The sequence below is a fragment of the Melanotaenia boesemani genome, chromosome 11 (assembly GCF_017639745.1).
Source record: "Melanotaenia boesemani isolate fMelBoe1 chromosome 11, fMelBoe1.pri, whole genome shotgun sequence".
NCBI lineage: Eukaryota > Metazoa > Chordata > Actinopteri > Atheriniformes > Melanotaeniidae > Melanotaenia > Melanotaenia boesemani.
The window spans coordinates 12,655,090-12,671,985 of NC_055692.1; the positions used below are offsets into that span (position 1 = coordinate 12,655,090).

General features: G+C 39.5%; 1 protein-coding gene across 3 annotated transcripts; it reads right to left on the bottom strand.

Moving 5' to 3' along the window:
- Positions 1-273: 273 nt before the first annotated feature.
- si:dkey-13n15.2 (protein transport protein Sec24C) lies at positions 274-15,633 on the bottom strand. Of its 3 annotated transcripts, none has more exons than XM_041999195.1 (22): positions 15,555-15,633; positions 15,368-15,452; positions 13,480-14,154; positions 13,333-13,391; positions 13,087-13,140; positions 12,612-12,723; positions 9,457-9,584; positions 9,057-9,192; positions 8,673-8,782; positions 8,421-8,533; positions 8,146-8,337; positions 7,463-7,559; positions 7,267-7,371; positions 6,899-7,066; positions 6,527-6,623; positions 6,293-6,441; positions 5,929-6,067; positions 4,504-4,625; positions 4,121-4,300; positions 3,624-3,821; positions 3,092-3,181; positions 274-574 (listed from the first exon to the last, which is right to left on the bottom strand). In XM_041999195.1, exons 3-22 carry the CDS (start codon positions 14,105-14,107, stop codon positions 434-436), a joined length of 3,018 nt encoding a protein of 1,005 aa, XP_041855129.1. In that variant the 5' UTR covers positions 14,108-14,154; positions 15,368-15,452; positions 15,555-15,633; the 3' UTR covers positions 274-433. The 3 variants fall into 3 exon arrangements, with proteins under 3 accessions (XP_041855129.1, XP_041855128.1, XP_041855130.1); XM_041999194.1 differs by having other exon boundaries at positions 274-625; XM_041999196.1 differs by having other exon boundaries at positions 274-570; positions 3,088-3,181.
- Between the last annotated feature and the right edge of the window lie 1,263 nt (positions 15,634-16,896).

Here is a 16,896-nt window from a genome sequence, read left to right on the forward strand (position 1 = left end):
AAGTGAATGTGTCTGTACCGCGAAGAAGTGCTCTAAGAGGTTCCACGACAGCAGCGTAGTCTGGTATGAATTTTGAATACCAAGACGTGAGACCTAGGAATGACCTTAGTTTGGGCAGGTCTGTAGGCGAAGGTGCTTGTGAAACAGCAGTCACTTGTGACGCATCGGGTTGCAGTCCATTCCCTGACAGAGTGAAACCTAAGAATGACAGTTCTGTTTGTCTGAAATGGCATTTTGGCAGATTGAGTTCCCCATGCACAACCTGAATCTCTGTCAACAACCTTTAAATATTACATAATCACAATTATCTCTAATAATCATCATAATGATGATAATTCCTGTTTTTCTGTTCTTTTTTTGTTTGGGTTATTTTCTACTGTAGGTTCATCTTTCAGAAAACAAACTGCCCCCAGAGATGTCAGAAAATGTGTGGTCACTGCAGCAGCCGGACAGAGTTGACATGGAGGTGGTAGAGGAAGTCTGCGTAGGACGCGCCTCCATTGGGACTCTTATCTTCCACAAGGTGGCGCTGCAGAGCCTCCTCACAGGTGTCTCCTTGCTTCACCACCACTAGCTGAGACAGAGAGATGGAAACAGACTCATCAGTGGACAGCAGCAGCCATTTCTGGAATTTCACTCATATTAGTTCTCAGTACAAGTTTGCGAGGAATCATTAAAAAAAAAAACAAAAAAAAAAAACAAAAAAAACACTATAAAAAAGCCACATTGAACAATTTAAACAGTAAAAAATTCACCTTGTATTAGAAGGCAGAATCACTTGCTACTACTCATTCAACATATGCCACCTTAAACCAGTCGGGAATATTCAAAAGGTGCAAAACTAACTGTAGGAGCCATTTTAAGTGCTTGTATATATATTTTGTTTGGGCACTAGGTGGCAGCATTGTATAGCCTAGGAAAAGTTCCCATTAGCAACACTTCAGGCGCTTTAAGCAATGGGCTTAGCACCTTTACACTAACTTTAATTTCTTCAATTTGTTTCTACTTACAAATTTTAATACCAAATAGGACAGAAGTAATAGAGTTTAATAAACTTCAAATGATATGTTAGCTTCTATGTGAGCTGCCTCACAAATAAAATAACACTTGGAGGTAAAGTTTAGTTCTTTTGTACTTCAAATATAAAATGTATACAAAAAGGAAGGTGCTGATACAGTAAAAACAAGTTAAATCCTCTCAAAGAAACCACAAATATTTACTTATTTAAAAGGATAAGTTCATTCCTAAAGTAAGACAATTAAAGAGAAATAAAGTGATAAAATTACTCGCTGTAGCTAACAGGTTTTCATTACTTTCAGTAGGTGTATCCATATTGAATGCATATGTTTTCCCACCTGGCCACTCTGGATTTGAAAGCTATGTTTTTAGAAAAACTGGTCAAGTTACACACAGTTACAACAAATCCAGAGACATGGAAGCGCTGACTGGGACCACTACAACCAGTTCAAATAGGCTGGTGACATCTGGATCAGTTTCACATATCAGTGCAGACAAATTATCCTGAAAATCTGATGTGAGTCATATCTGATTTGCCTACAGTTAAAGCAAAACTCATTAATGTAAAATCAAACTTTAATAATGTTGTGTGTGTATGAGCTGTGCGGTCCCTGTACCAGAGCGGTGCCAGAGCTTGGTCCACATTGCCGGGAGTAAGTCGGAATTATTTCCACTTGGGGGTTAAGGCTGCCCTTCTTCATCGATTCTGTTCATAACTTTTATGGACAGAAACTCTAGGAGCAGCTGAAGTGTTGAGGGGTTCCGGTTTGGTGGCCTCAGGATTGGGTCTCTGCTCTTTGCGGATGATGTGGTTCTGTTGGCTTTATCGGGCCGTGATCTTCAGCTCTAGCTGGAGCAATTCGCAGCCGAGTGTGAAGTGGGTGGGATGAGAATCAGCACCTCCAAAGAGACCATCCGAGACCATTAAAGGATGGAGTGGGGTCTTACTCACAAGTGAGGGAAGGATGGAGCGGGAGATCAACAGGAAGATCGGTGCGGTGTTTGCAGTGATGCTGACTCTGCATCGGTCTGTCATGGTGAAGAGGGAGCTGAGCCAAAAGGCAAAGCTTTCTATTTATTGGTCGGTCTACATTCCTACCCTCACCTATGGTCACGAGCTGTGGGTAGTGACCGAAAGAATAAGATCATGAATACAAGTGGCTAAAAAAGTTTTTCTCCTCAGGATAGCCGGCCCCTCCTTTATACTGGGTGTGTGTGCGAGTCTATTTTTGATGCGTCACAAACCCAGAATGCGTCAATTTCCGCAGTTCAGATAGGGCCAGACAGGAAATCAGACACGGGAGCAGTGTAAAAGCTTTCAGTATTTTTCAAAATAAAAGCCCCTGTGCAGATTTGTGCTGCTGAACCATGTAAACATTAAGTGTTTAACCGGTCAGGGGGTCTCAGATTTTTTTTTTTTTTTTGTCATCATAGACAACGAGAAGTTTATCTTGAAAATAGAGAATTACAAGATTCTCCACCCCTTCTGTGATTTCAAAATTTCACGGATCCTGCTAGGTGGACTGTACTCGCAGGCGCTCCACAACTGACACGCCCGGTAAAAATTTCCGCTCCACGGAGGTCGGAACATAACCGTAGTGCAGCCGTAACGTGGCACACACGCACCCGGTGTAAAGGAGGGGTTAGAGATAGGGTGAGAACCTTGGTCATCCAGGAGGGGCTCAAAGTGGAGTTACTGTTCCTTCGCATTGAGAGAAGCCAGATGAGGGGGCTTGGGCATCTGGTCAAAATGCCTCCTGGATGCCTCCAAGGTGAGGTGTGAGGTGTAGGGGTCTCCTACCGGTGGGCATGTCCCACCGGGATGAGACCCCGAGGAAGACCCAGGATATGCTGGAGGGACTACATCTCCCGGCAGGCCTGGGAATGCCTTGGGATCCACCCTGATACGGAGAGGGAAGTCTGGGTTTCCCTGCTGAGGCAGCTGCCCCTGCGACCCGACCCCGGATAAGCGGAAGAAAATAGATGGATGGATGGATGGATGTTGTGTACTGTATTGTTTTCTGGCCTGAAACAAGATGCTGTTAGATGATATAAACTTTCTTTAGCAGCTCACCTTGCGAGTGCAGAATGCCTGAGAATTCAGTGTGTTGATGAGAGATCGAACACTGGTGGAAAAAGTGTTTTCCAGAGCTGGAAGCTTGGTCTGGTGAAACAAAATAAAAATACAAAACAGCAATAAAACAGCTTGTCATCTCATTCAAAATGCAGCATGGCCGTTGGTGGTGAAAGGCATCATAATCTTTCTTCAGCTCATTGCCTTCTGATCTGTTCAAAGCTCCTTTCTTTCTTAGCATCTCTTGTTTAGTGTTCTTCCACAGTTTTAAAATGACAGATAAAAGTTTTACAGCTTTAGGTGTTGGTTTATCTTTGCCACTAGTGACAAACATCTTCTGGGAAAAGCAACATGTTTCTTACCGACCGGTTCTATCTTTATTTTAACCCTTTCATGGCTTATTAAATGAGTTTATTTCCTTTTTCCATATATTAAAAAGATAAAATTCAGTTGGTCATTTTGTTTGCTGAATTTATTCACTGTACCTAGAATAATGAATCAATCTGTGTGTCCTACGTTTGCACACACACACCTCTCCAGAGGGCAGGGAGGAAAAGCAGCTGATGTTGAAAAGCTTGACCAAAGTGGAAGCTGGGACTTGGGTGCCCACCCAGAGCAGCAGTGTGAGGGGTGCATGAATCAGATACAAGCCTCTGGGCTCCAAGCTGGCAGCAGAGCAGCGCAGAGCCTCCTCAGGTTTGGAGGGGGTGTAGCCGTTGACCGACTGTGGCTGTAGGAGGGAATAAGGTGAAAACTTAAAGAAAATAAGTGTTTCGGAATTTTATGACAAATACTTACAGGTTCAAATGTTCTGTTCATTGCAACATACACACCAAGCTTAATCTGGTAGCCGTGGTCATCTTAAGTCATCTCTACCAACTCTTATATGAAATATTTGCTTTTAGATTCAAAATGCCTTCTCTTTGGGGGATTTTTTCTAATTTTCTCAATCAGCCACATTTGCACAGTATACCTAAGACTATTATGCTATACAATTAACACAAACTCCTGTGTGTTGATGGGACTGACCAGTGGCAGCAGCTGAGGGTAGAAGTGTGTCGCCGTGCTGCCTGCATCCATGCCGAGGACCTGGCAACGCTGCTGCAGCCTCTGGTGGATGGAGCTCCTCAGGCCAGGCAGCAGCACCTCACTCTTCCTCAGACTGTTGATATAAACAGGAAGAGCTCGCAGGTACTGAGGAAGGACCAGCTGCAGCACAAGCAAAGTACAGTGAAGCTGAAGTTGAAAATACAACAAAGTGGAGTGTTTCATTTGTTTGTTTAAAACATCTGTGAAGGCTTTTAGCTTTTGTAAAACTTTCATCAAAAGGAATAAAATTATAAAGACAAACTTATAAACAGCATTAAGTTACCCAGAAGATATTGTCATGAATATGTGTGTCAGTATCTCACCTGTCCAGCAGATACTGAAGAAGAACAGCAGTGTTTGCGGTAAGACGCCAGTGCTTGTGTTGCCTCGGTCTGCAGTTCCTCCCTCAGCTCCTGCAGAGGGCGCTCCAACACTGCACAGTACACTTAACACACACCAGGAAGAAAAATTAATGTTTAAAAATTCCTTGAGGTCAACCGAACAGTCAAAAGAACATAACCTCCTATTTTCATTTCATTTAAAAAAGACTGTAGGAGATATTCATAAGGCATTAGTAGAACTACAGCTGTTTAAAATCCAGTCCATAAAAAGAGCTTTAGATACCTAGTCTACTTATGTGGTTTCATGGAGGCTATATCTCTTTAACATAAAAGGAAAATATTACTTCATTATTGAGGTTGCTCACATTCACCCTCCTGTCATAATACTGATTTAACCTCAGAACAACTGAATGAAAATAATCCAGTGTTACGTTAAAGGTTGCAACCATGACCAACTGTAAAAGGAATGATCCGATTTCCATTTATAAAGCATGGTCTAAGGCTTCTTATGCTCAAGAAAACACTACATGAACTGAAGCTTCTTTCCTTAAGGGGGCAATGTGCGAAAATTCATCATTTCTAGATTGGAGGAATCAAAAAATAGCTTTGTGAAGAACTAAATTTAATCTGGAGTATAACATGACATCACACACCGTCTCTCTGTGTTGATCTTCAGCCCTTTGTTTACCAGCCGGTCCGGCTGGACGTTCATGTAAATCACCGCATCCTCCCTTCTCTCGGAGCCCTCGGTCCTGCCTCCCTATAAAAGGCTTCAGCCAGCGTGCAATGGCAGCGCATATTTTCAAAGGGACCAACATTACCTCGAACGGTCATTGGCGAAAAAGTTGTCGGATAGGGAAAGGGACATAACCCCGATTAACTTTGGCTTGTATTTTCAAAGAGGAAAGCACTGCGAGAGCTAAAGAAGCTAGCTCTTCTCCTGGATAGTAACAACATAAAAGTTTTAAGTTATTTTTACATGTTTCACAAAATGATTATATTGTTTTGCTCAGTGTGTAGAGGGAGATGTGGCTTATTACACACTTTGTTTTGGTCTACAGGCAGCGCACAACAGCAAACCTTGAAGTGAAACGATTTAACTTATTGCCGCTTTAACATGGACAAAAATTCAATAAGCTCTCATAACGGATGCAGCTTCAATTCTTCTGGGTCATTTCATAGGTTAGGAACCTTTTGGACCACAAAGGACTAAAGTGTGACTGCACTTTATGTTTATCTGGTAATGCCAATTAAGAATTTTCACCTTTTTGAATTGTCCACATTTCTGACATTTTTACCCAGTTTTTTTAGACTAAACATAACCTAGTTGTAAAACATACTCCTGCTTTAACTATAAATCAGTATAATTTTAACATATTCTGCTGGTTTAAGGTCTAGATTTCTTACTCTTCTTGCAGTAGAAGGTGAGCAATGTTTGGGCTTGGTAGTTCCTGAAAGTGTCCTGGAGTTGACGTGAGCACCGCAGAGTCAGGGTGTGAATCCTGGTCCTCCTCTCACCTGTCTGGCTGCTGTAAGACAGAACAACCTGATAACACAGGAGGGGAAAGGATTACTTCACTGGTAAAATAAGAAGTGCAAATGAAATGGTGAGTTATTGTTTTATCACAGATTCATACTGCTGTTATCTCATTTATAAAATTATATGTACGAAGAGTTAAAAAAAAAAAACAAAAACAACAAAAACAAACAATCCAATTAAATGTTAATGTATTAAGCTATTTGGAAGAAAAGTGACACTCTGTAAATTCACCTGTATGGCTGCACCTCTTGACTCATCCAGAGCTCTGGTGTGTGCAAGCTCCACAGCCATAGTTGTCCCCCCATCAATGGTTGCCATAGTGACATGTCCTGGGCTTGGACCAGGTACAAAAAGTCCATAACAGCCGGACACACGCAAATCTGGTAAAACAGGTCAAAAGTGGGATGGCGTGGTGCTCTCTTAAAAGAAGCTGCCTGCATAAATCCCACTAAAGTGATTTCTCACCTTTGCTAACAAATATCTTGAGTTCAGCCTTGTAGCCTGTGTCTGCCTCCACAATCTTCTTTAGATCAGTGCTAAAACGTTCTCTGTCCAATTCACCCTGTAGTGGAAATTTAAAAAAAATATAATCTTACAACATAAACATTACTTCTCTGCTGCATCACAACAGTAAAAGGAGGAAAAACTATTATTTCCTCTCCACAGCTAAGCCAACTAGCTGCTTACTGTGACCTTAAATATAGCTATCATATAAAAGAGTTCAGCCAGTTTTGTAAGAAAATTTACCAAAATGTCAAACTGTTCCTTTAAAAACAGGTAATAGAAATAAATTTTAAGTAATTTCCAGTGGAAACGTGGGAGAAGCCATTGCTGTACCTGCAGATGGCTGTAGGTGTGTAGGGCTCCACCTGTCAGATATGGAATGTGCCCTGGCCATGCCCCGCCCACATCTTGATGGGATAGGACATACAGGTGAATGCCGCATCCGTGGCTGATACACTCCTTCGCCAATGAGATGGCTTGTTCTGATGGCTGAAAGATGGACTGGAAACAAAAAAGAGGAAATACAAGTAAACAAAAAGTAACGAATCAATGCTTACCTGAGAACTTCCTTTAAGCACATTTGGGTACTTGCCAATAAATTACTTAATTGTAAATCAATCTAAATTCCTGCTGTTGAATTTTCTGGACATGTTGCCAGTGTATAAAGGGCATTACACTGTATGTGTACATGTTACATGTACCTTTGGTTTGTTGGTGCCAAAGAACCCTGAGGAGGAGTTTGTGTTTCCTGTCTCGATCAGATCAGCGCTGTGGAAGATCAGCAGCTTCCCAGGACACCCCAGCCCCTAAAATCAGAACCATAACTCTATAATTCTATCAATAACAGGTAACTTTCAGCATACATAGATAAATACAGAATAGGGCCTGCAACCAAACCTGCAGCACAGCTAGCCCTGCTTTAACAGGCAGCTCGATGGAAACTTCAATGGTTTCATCGGAGTCTGCACTGAACTGAGGAATCAGCTGCAACACACTACAGAGAAACAGAAAACAGACTATGAAGCCATGCAAGTATAAGCTGAGGTCAATTTATCAGAAAGCATGTCAGTGAAAAAAGTAGCAACAGCATTTTATCAAAACATCCCTAACATTTCTACTTTTCAAATTAATAGAAAAAGGGAAAATTGGATTATAAGCTTATTTAACTGCTGTATGGAGAGGTGGTCACAACTCAGTACAGCCATGAGGTGAATATTAACAACAGAAAATCACTAATTTTGGAAAAATAGCTTATGATGTCACTTTTTGAGACAAAAAAGGTCAATATGGAAAATTTCTAATATCTCACAAGGATCTGAGGTTTCAAAATGTATGAGATTTAATGCACTTGCTATTCATCTATTTCAAATTGCTGCTGACTTCCATTTTTTAAGTGGATAATTTCCCAATTAGAGTAAAAAAGCTAACACCAGAGTAAAGTTACAGATGCCTTTGTAAACTAACTATAACAAGGAAAAGGAAAAGGAAATACTGATCTCTATCAGCAGAGCATGCAGACAAAAACAAACAATAAAAACAGAAAAAAAAAAGTACAAGAGTATAAAAGAGTCATGTGTTACCTGTCTATACTTTCTACACCATCTCTGAGAGACACCACAAGCCCCTCCCTCACAGGAAGCTGCAGGTCATCTGTCTCTGTGATGACGAGCATGTGAGGGCGGGACAGGTGGAGACTGAGGTCGTACAGGTGGATCCTGCTGTCATACGTCATTAAACCAACACGGACATCTGACAAGGAATCACCAACTTCCCTATACAAGGGAAATCTTAAAGATTTCAAAAATTCTACTGAAGCAGTGAAAATGTGTGCATGAACATGTGAGAGCATGTTTACCTGTTCAAAGAGGTAAGCAGCGTTCGTATTTGCTGGGTTACAAATTCCAAATGTCCTCCTCTCAGAGCTGAGGCAGACACATCTATGGCCAGAAGCAGCGCCGGAGGTTCCCCCTGGCATGAAGAACAAAGATCAAAGCACATTTTCTATTTTTCCAGTAAAAACAGAAACTGGATAGATTCAAGATTATGACTGACTACAATGCAAAAAAAAAAATAAAAAAAATAAAAAACTTTTAAAAAGGAAACTAACCTTCTGAGAGTTGAGTATTTCATATGACCCCATACTGAGTTCAGGCCTTGTGTCTTTATCAACCCGAACCGCCTCCACCCCTTTGGTGTGCTGGTAGTGCTGCCAAGGAACTGACACACAAAAGAAACGAAAAACACTGATGCAAGAAAGGAAGTGTCAAAGCACAACGTGCTCAAGTTAGCGACACTGAATTGGCTTCCATCTATGAGTTTTTTTTTCATTAATTTATTAATTAATGTTGATATATTCTGCTTTCAACTTGACTATAAATTGTTTAATTACTGCGCACATCCTATGTACAGAGTAACGAATAAAAATCCTAAATTCTGTATGGACATTAATGAAATGGAAAAAAATCTAAAACAAATGCATGTTAAGTCTCACCCTCAGTGAGTTTACCACAGAAGGGGCAGTAGAACCTTTGTCCACAGTCCTGCCAGCCCATCGCTGGGCACATGGAAGCTCCACACCAACGGCAACCCACAACACAATCTGTGTCTTTGCATAGTGGGAGGGGCTTCTGAAGGCAACAAACACATCAATTAAACTGATCGTTATTTAGCCATTTTCACTCATGAGCAGTGGAGATTTTCAGAAGAATGTGCAGACAATTTGTGTGGACTGTTTTTGCAGTTGCTTCTCACACATGTGGTTTTCTACTTGAGATACACATACGAATAGAAATCAGTATCATATGCTGCAAATAGCGGATGAGGTATTTATAGCTTCACCTTTTGTCATTTTCTAACAGAGTGTGGAATAAATTGATCAGCTTAAAACCAACCTCTTCAACATTTTCTTTTACAAGTGGGGTGACCAGAGCTCCCAACGGCAGATGGGTGAGCAGTGCCATCTGACCCTCACATGGTACACAGTAGGAGGTGGAGCGGATGGCAAAAGGACTTGTATTACCTATTACACACACCAGAGATCAATACAGACACACAAGTGGGTTTAACTCCATTAAAATATAATATAGTAACAGCAAAAACTGGACTCAAACAAAAAAATCAATACTAAATTAGACTTCAAAATATCTTTTTTTTGGGGTAATAGTTCTATCATTAATAAAATACACAATACATTTCCAAGGTGCTAAAGGCATCCATTGGGTAAAGAAAAGATAGATCTCAAGCATTATAAGCATTATATGTGCTTTATGTAGTGGTGATATAGTGGTCAGCAGCTATGGTGCCTGAATTAATATAAAGGCAAAGGCAAATTTATTTGTGTAGCACACTTCATGTACAAGACAATTCAAAGTGCTTTACATAAAACAAACATTACAGCAGGGTGCAGAAAGTAATGACAAGGGCATAAAAATTAATTAAATAAAAACTGAAAGAAAAATCTAAAATAAAAAAGATAAAATGCAAGAAATAAATTTCCAGTGTGAGGAAAGAAGGACAGTATAAAACATGATCAAGTTTAAAAATTCCAGCTTAAAAGAAACAGATGCAGATTTGAATTTTTTTAAATAAAAACTAGCGAAATGCAGCAGAGAACAGGTGGGTTTTTAATTTGGATTTAAATAGTGTTTCAGCTGATCTGAGGCTTTCTGGGAGTTCGTTTCAGACATGTGGAGCATAGAAGCTGAATGCAGCTTCTCCATGTTTGGTTTTAACTCTGGGAACTGATAAGAAACTGGAACCAGATGACCTCAGGGCTCTGGTAGGTTTATACTGGGTCAAGAGGTCACTGATGTATTTTGGTTCTAAACCATTCAGAGCTTTATAGACCAGCAGCAGAACTATAAAGTGTATTCTCTGACGAACAGGCAGCCAGTGTAGAGACCTCAGAGCTGGACTGATGTGATCCCCTTTCTTGGTCTTAGTGAGGACTAGAGCAGCAGAGTTCTGAATAAGTGACAAATGTCTAATTGTTTTGGGTTTTTTTTTACCCTTTATGTATTTATAAGGTGATAGTAGGCTGACTTTTTCATTCCCTCAATGTGTTTTTGAAAGTTTAGGTCTGAGTCCAGCACTACACCCAGATTTCTAGCCTGGTTGGTGGTTTTTAGGTGTATAGACTGAAGCTCTGTGGTGACCTTTAATTGTTTCTCTTTGGCTCTAAAGACAGTCACTTTAGTTTTGTTTTTGTTTAACCAAAGAAAGTTCAGACACATCCAGTCATTAATCTCTTCAATGCATTTACCAAGAGCCTTTACGGGGCCTCAATATATATCTGTGTGTCATCTGCGTAGCTATGGTAACTAATTTTGTTTTAACTTTATGACGTGTGCCAATGGGAGCATGTAGATGTTAAACAAAAGAGGCCCCAGGATGGAACCTTGGGGAACTCCACGTTATTGTTGTCTGCTCAGATGTAAAGTTACCTATTGAAGCACTTTCTGTTCTCTAAATAAGATTTAAACAAGAGTAGTGCAGTGCCAGAGAGGCCCACCCAGTTCTCCAGTCGTTTAATATTGTTTAAAATTGTTTTGTGTTAAAAAATCGTTCAGCTGATGAAAAATGGCTTTTTCTATGATCTTACTTTGAAACGGAAGATTTGTGATCGGTCTGTGGTTGTTCATTTGCGTCTTGTCTAGATTGTCCCTTTTTAGCAGAGGCTTGATTACAGCCGTTTTTTTAGAAGCTCTGGGAAGACGCCTGAAATTAAAGAAAAGTTCACAAACTGTAGTGTTTACAGGATGTTAAAATTTGGATGGAGAGAAATTTCCTATGTATAAACAGCAAAAAAACAGAGGTCATTATTTTTGGAAAATCTGACCTGCTGGCAGGATGCAGCAGCGTTATTGGTACCCTGGACTTATTTATTCATTCTTTTATTAAAAATCTTGGTGTTTTATTTGATCCTAACCTTAAATTTGACAGGCAGGTTGGTGCAGTAGTCCAGTCTAGCTTTTATCAGCTGAGGCTTATCAGTAGAATTAAACCTTACCTTCCCCGTGATGCCCTAGAAAGGGTTATTCACGCTTTTATTTTCTCTAGACTGGACTACTGCAATTCCCTTTATTCTGGGATTGATCAGTCTCTTCTGCGCCGTCTTCAGCTGATTCAAAACTCAGCTGCCCGCTTACTAACGGGGACTAGACGGGGGGAGCACATTACGCCAGTGCTGCGATCCCTTCACTGGCTGCCTGTTGCTTTTAGAATTTCTTTTAAACTCTTACTTTTGACTTTTAAATGTTTACATGGTCTAGCACCTCCTTATCTGTCCGAGTTGCTTCACCACCACCGTCCTGGTAGGGCACTGAGGTCAGAAAATCAACAGAGGTTAGTTGTCCCGAGGACTCGGTTAGTCACTCGGGGAGACAGAGCTTTCTCAGTGGTGGCTCCAAAACTTTGGAACGGACTTCCTCTCGCTGTGAGGTCTGCCAAAGATCTGAACAATTTTAAATGTCTTTTGAAAACTTATCTCTTTACTTTGGCTTTTAACACTAGAGAGCAGGATCATTAGGCTAGGTCTTTTAATTTAATTATATTTTTATCTGTTATTTTACTGTTTTAAACTGCTTGTTTTATTATGATTTGATGTTTTATTTGTTGTAATTTTATCTGTACAGCACTTTGGGTACCCTGGGGTATGAGAAGGTGCTATATAAATAAAGGTTGATTGATTGATTGATTGATTGATTGATTGTAACAGATCTGGCTCCAGAGTCTTTGAGACCTTGTTGAAGAAACCTGTGGGCAGGATGTCCAAGCAGCAAGAGGAGAAGTTCAGCTGACATAAGATGTCGCCCAGATCTTTGCTGTTAATGGGATTAAACTGTGTCATGGTGTTTAAATTGGTTTTCAATGGACACAGTATGTCTGTTAAACCTGCTGTTGATGAAGCAACTGCTTGTCTGATGTTCTGGATTTTGTCTGTGATGAATTTGGCAAACTCGTTGCAGGCCTTGGTTGAATAAAGTTCAGATCCTACTGAACAATATACTATGAAGAACATTTCTGTGACTCACACATGTGTGTTTACCTCTGTCCTCTACGACACAGGATGTTGTTGCCAGAGGAGGAAGACGGGAAAAATGCTCTGAGACAAAGACCTTGCCTTCCCACTCAGCCTTGTCCTCCGCCATCACTTTCACCTGAGGCACACAGAAAGAGACAGAGGTGTAAACCTGAAGTATAAAAGAGACATTTTACAATTTTTAAATAGTCATATCCATCCAATAATTTTGCAGCCCATTTGTAACAGTGAATACTTTAGCTCTTAACTAAGTACTGGACTCTTTACTCCATTTTTGTCTTCAGCAGTTATGCCAATTTTCTAGAACATGTGCTTTAAATGCCATACTACACATGATGCACATTCATTTCTGTGATCCTGCCCATCAGCGTTAGGAAAAAACTTTGAAATTAAATGCATAGTAAGGAATCTCTTCTCTGTCAGAGGTAATGCTAAAATTAGAGAAGAAATTACAGAATAAAAAGAAAATAAAAGAACTTACAACACTGGGCAGCAGTTCAGGGTCCAAGCCATAACGGGACTCAGAGCTGGGAGACTGCAGAGAGGGAACACTAACAACTCATTTGTACACAAGCACGCTTAAACAATGCTTCAATAATCCAGTAAGGGCCTGAAAGGTCATTATAAAATGTGAGGTGAGGTAATACAATAATTATTTTCCTCAATTGAGCCATCTTAAAGGCTAAATAAACAGCTGAGTATATGTAGATCTTAGACTTTTCCCCACCTTTGGTGTCTGGTTTTTGTCCTGTGCAACTGAATTGGGAACAAAGTTATCCGTGGGTCCTGAAAAGAATGAGGAAATCCAGTTATATTTGATATTTTCTTTAAGCAGTCATATTCTCGTATATCATGTGCTTATCAACCAACCTACCACTGAAGTGTGTCGAAACTGTCCACTGAGGCTGATGCTGGATGGGAGAGGTGGGTGAGGCATGGTTACGACTATATCCAACAGAAGATCCAAGATTTGCTCCATCAAATACAGGCTGAGGGCTACACTCTTTACTCTGGTTTACACATTGTCCAGCGAACGGGGGACTCACAGGAAGATGGTTTTGAGGTGGTGACTGAGGTCCATTCAGCTGACCCTGATATATGTATGGAGGCTGGAACAGAGAAGCTGTTGCTTGGTAAGAGCTGGGAGAGGAATAAAGTGACATTTGGTGGAGATTGCAAGGTTGCATGCCTTCGTTTGTAAGAGGAAGAGAACGTGGAGGTATAGTCTGCACACTTTGGTCCACATGATTAAAATACTGCATACTGTTTTTATTGTTGTGTCTAGAGGACAAGGCAGCAACGTCACTGGGAGAGCAGTTGCTGGATGCCTGCAGGTGGTTGAAGCTGGAGCTCTGGCCAGGAGGAGAGCCCAGGCTGAGGTGAGGAAAACTGGGCAGAGGATTGTGGAAAGGTACTGGAGGTGTAGCTGAAGACCAGCCATTCTGGACCACCCATGGCTGACAAGGAGGGTGTCTCTGACTGGGTGAAGGGTCATCCATCATCCTCCATAAACATTAAAAATAGGCATGTTTCTCATTGGAGGCAGAACCTAGGAAGGCAACAGAACACAAAGAAAAGAAAAAAATGAGGACAACACTGCCAACCCTACTTGTTTTTAAACAACTTTCTGCTTTCTTTTCTGTCAAGTCACTAACAAATAGAAGTGGTATGTTGTGTTTTTTTCCTGTGGGTTTATTCTTTAAGTATCACAGGATATTTGGGCTAGCTTCATCCGTCTTCTTTCTCAGTTCAAAATTACTGTAAAACCAAAGTGCCTTGTTCGTCCTCCTGCTGCAAGGATTTTCCTTCAATAATACAACAACTCTGTTTAATATATGCACATATATGCTGCTAAAATGCATTTCAGTTATATGCACATATATATTTTTTAGACTTTTTCATTTTTGTGCATTGCACACTTCTCTTTACCTCTCATGTTTTTTGTTACTGCATCACAACACCACACTGAGTTCCTTTTATGTGCCAATACTTGGCAACAAAGACAATAAAGGTAATTTCTAATTTTTAAGGCAGTCCTTTAACAAAACACTATTCACAGCAAACATATTGTTCTGTGTCTAGTGGTTAAGCAGAGGTGGTACATAAACTGTATGACCATTTTGGAGGAAGTAGTTTGTGGAGCTCTTTAAAGTGGCTGAATTTATCAGATATTTATTTTATTTGCTCTTCTATCAGAAATTAAAATAGGATGTCAAATGGTAAATGGTAAATTTACCATAAGTACAGACCATTTACTATGACCAAATAAACCCACACCACAAAAGTCCTCAGTTGAAATAACAGCTTTATAATCTAATCAGTTAAAAGATAAGATAATCAAAAGCTACACCTTGTTAAGATTTTAAAGTTTTATAATAATAATAGTAGTAGTAAAAATAGTTTTATAATTATAATAAACTAGCAACTCAGTGTTTATATCAAATTCTCAGGGCTGCTTTTTCTCTCGCGAGATTTGGCCTCACTCATAAGGGTCGTGATTACATTCTTTGCATTTTCCTGATAGTATTTTAATACAATAAAAAATATAAATATTAGCAAACAGTGTCAATAAACAAATGATACATTTTAGTATGCCTGCATGCTAATATTAGCCAACAACAGAGATGTTCCCGTAGGTGAGGCGCTCTTGAGATGAACTCCACACATGCAGTGGTTCCTGATAAATGCTAAAGGTTGAATAAAATGCTTAATTATGTGAAACCATCTAATTATTTTCAGTGACAAGAGATGAGACTAGTTACCTTTTTGACATCAACGGAAACAGCGGAGTCTGCGCGCGACGCTGGTCGTCAACATTACGACATTGGTGTCTTAATTTCCCCTCAGCTGCAACGAAAGCGAAACACTTTACGTTATTTTATAATTCAAAGAAATCCGTCACGGTAAAATTCTAAATTTTAAGCAATACGATTTGAACTAAAACACCACCTGTCAATTCCTGAAACCTGAGCTTTGCTGCAGTATTAGCATCACATAAGCAAGAGTCAAGAATCACGTTTCCGGTCGTCTTTTCAGGTTAAAATCCTGCTAAACGTGAAGTATATTCGTTACTACAACAAATGAATACAGCTCAATTTATTTATGATTGCAGATGACAGAGCTATAATGTGAGTCTGTTTTTTTTTTTTTAATCAAAATTATATATCACTTTCGCATCGACTCAATATAATGCAGTTCAATGGAGTCTAAATATAATCCAGTAAATATAAATCATAACAGGATCCACATATAGAAAAAGAAAGTACTTCAAATTCAAAATAATTTTATTTGTTCCCATGGGAGCAATTAAAGGTATGTAGAGTAGTTGTTAATATACATATATTAAGATAGAAGTAAAATAAATACATATATAAATAATAAAAAATAAAAAGCAAAAAGAACTAAATAAAAATGTTATATGAAGAATTAATCCAAAGAAAGACATTTGTACAGTCTGAAGACTCATCTTAAAGGCAGAGAGGATATTTGCTTCCAAAAGACAAACTAGTTTCATAAGAAAGGGGCCCTAAAACTGAAGGTTCTGCTTCCCATTTTACTTTTAGAAACTCCAGGAATCATGAGTAAAACAGCAGTCTGAGAGTGAAGCGCTCTGCTTGAAATATTAAGTCTTTAGGATAGAACAGAGCTTGAGCACTAAGAGTGTGGATACACAGTATGAGCACCCCAATGTATAAAATCTGAACTGTAGAAATATGACCTCTCATAATTTTCATCAGAACCCTTGCTGCAGCATTTTGATTTAGCTGGAGACTTTTGAGAGCATTTTTGAGGATAACCCAGTAAAAGTATATATATATATATATATATATATATATATATATATATATATATGTGTGTGTGTGTGTGTGTGTGTGTGTGAACAACCTACACCTACTATACTTGTACTATAGTACAAAGAAGCAGTTTTTATTAGAATCATGACAATGATTTAATTTTATCCCTGAAAATGACATATTTTTATTTATTTATTTTTTGAAGGAATGAAACAAGAAGTGTCCAACAGTTCAGTGTGAACCCATGCTTACTCTCTCCACTTCTCTCCCTGTGTTCCACTGCAAACTTGTTTGGTAACAAACACAGACTCCACTTTGGACATGTTTGGTGTTGAATTTATTTATTTTTAATAGTTTTGTCCATTTTCTATTCCCAAGCCACATTGCTTCACGATTTGCTTTTACCCTTAATTTGCCTTCTTGGTCAACTCGTATTTTTCCCTTTTACATTTCTTCCAATTTTACTTGTACACTACCACATTTTAGACACAGCTGAT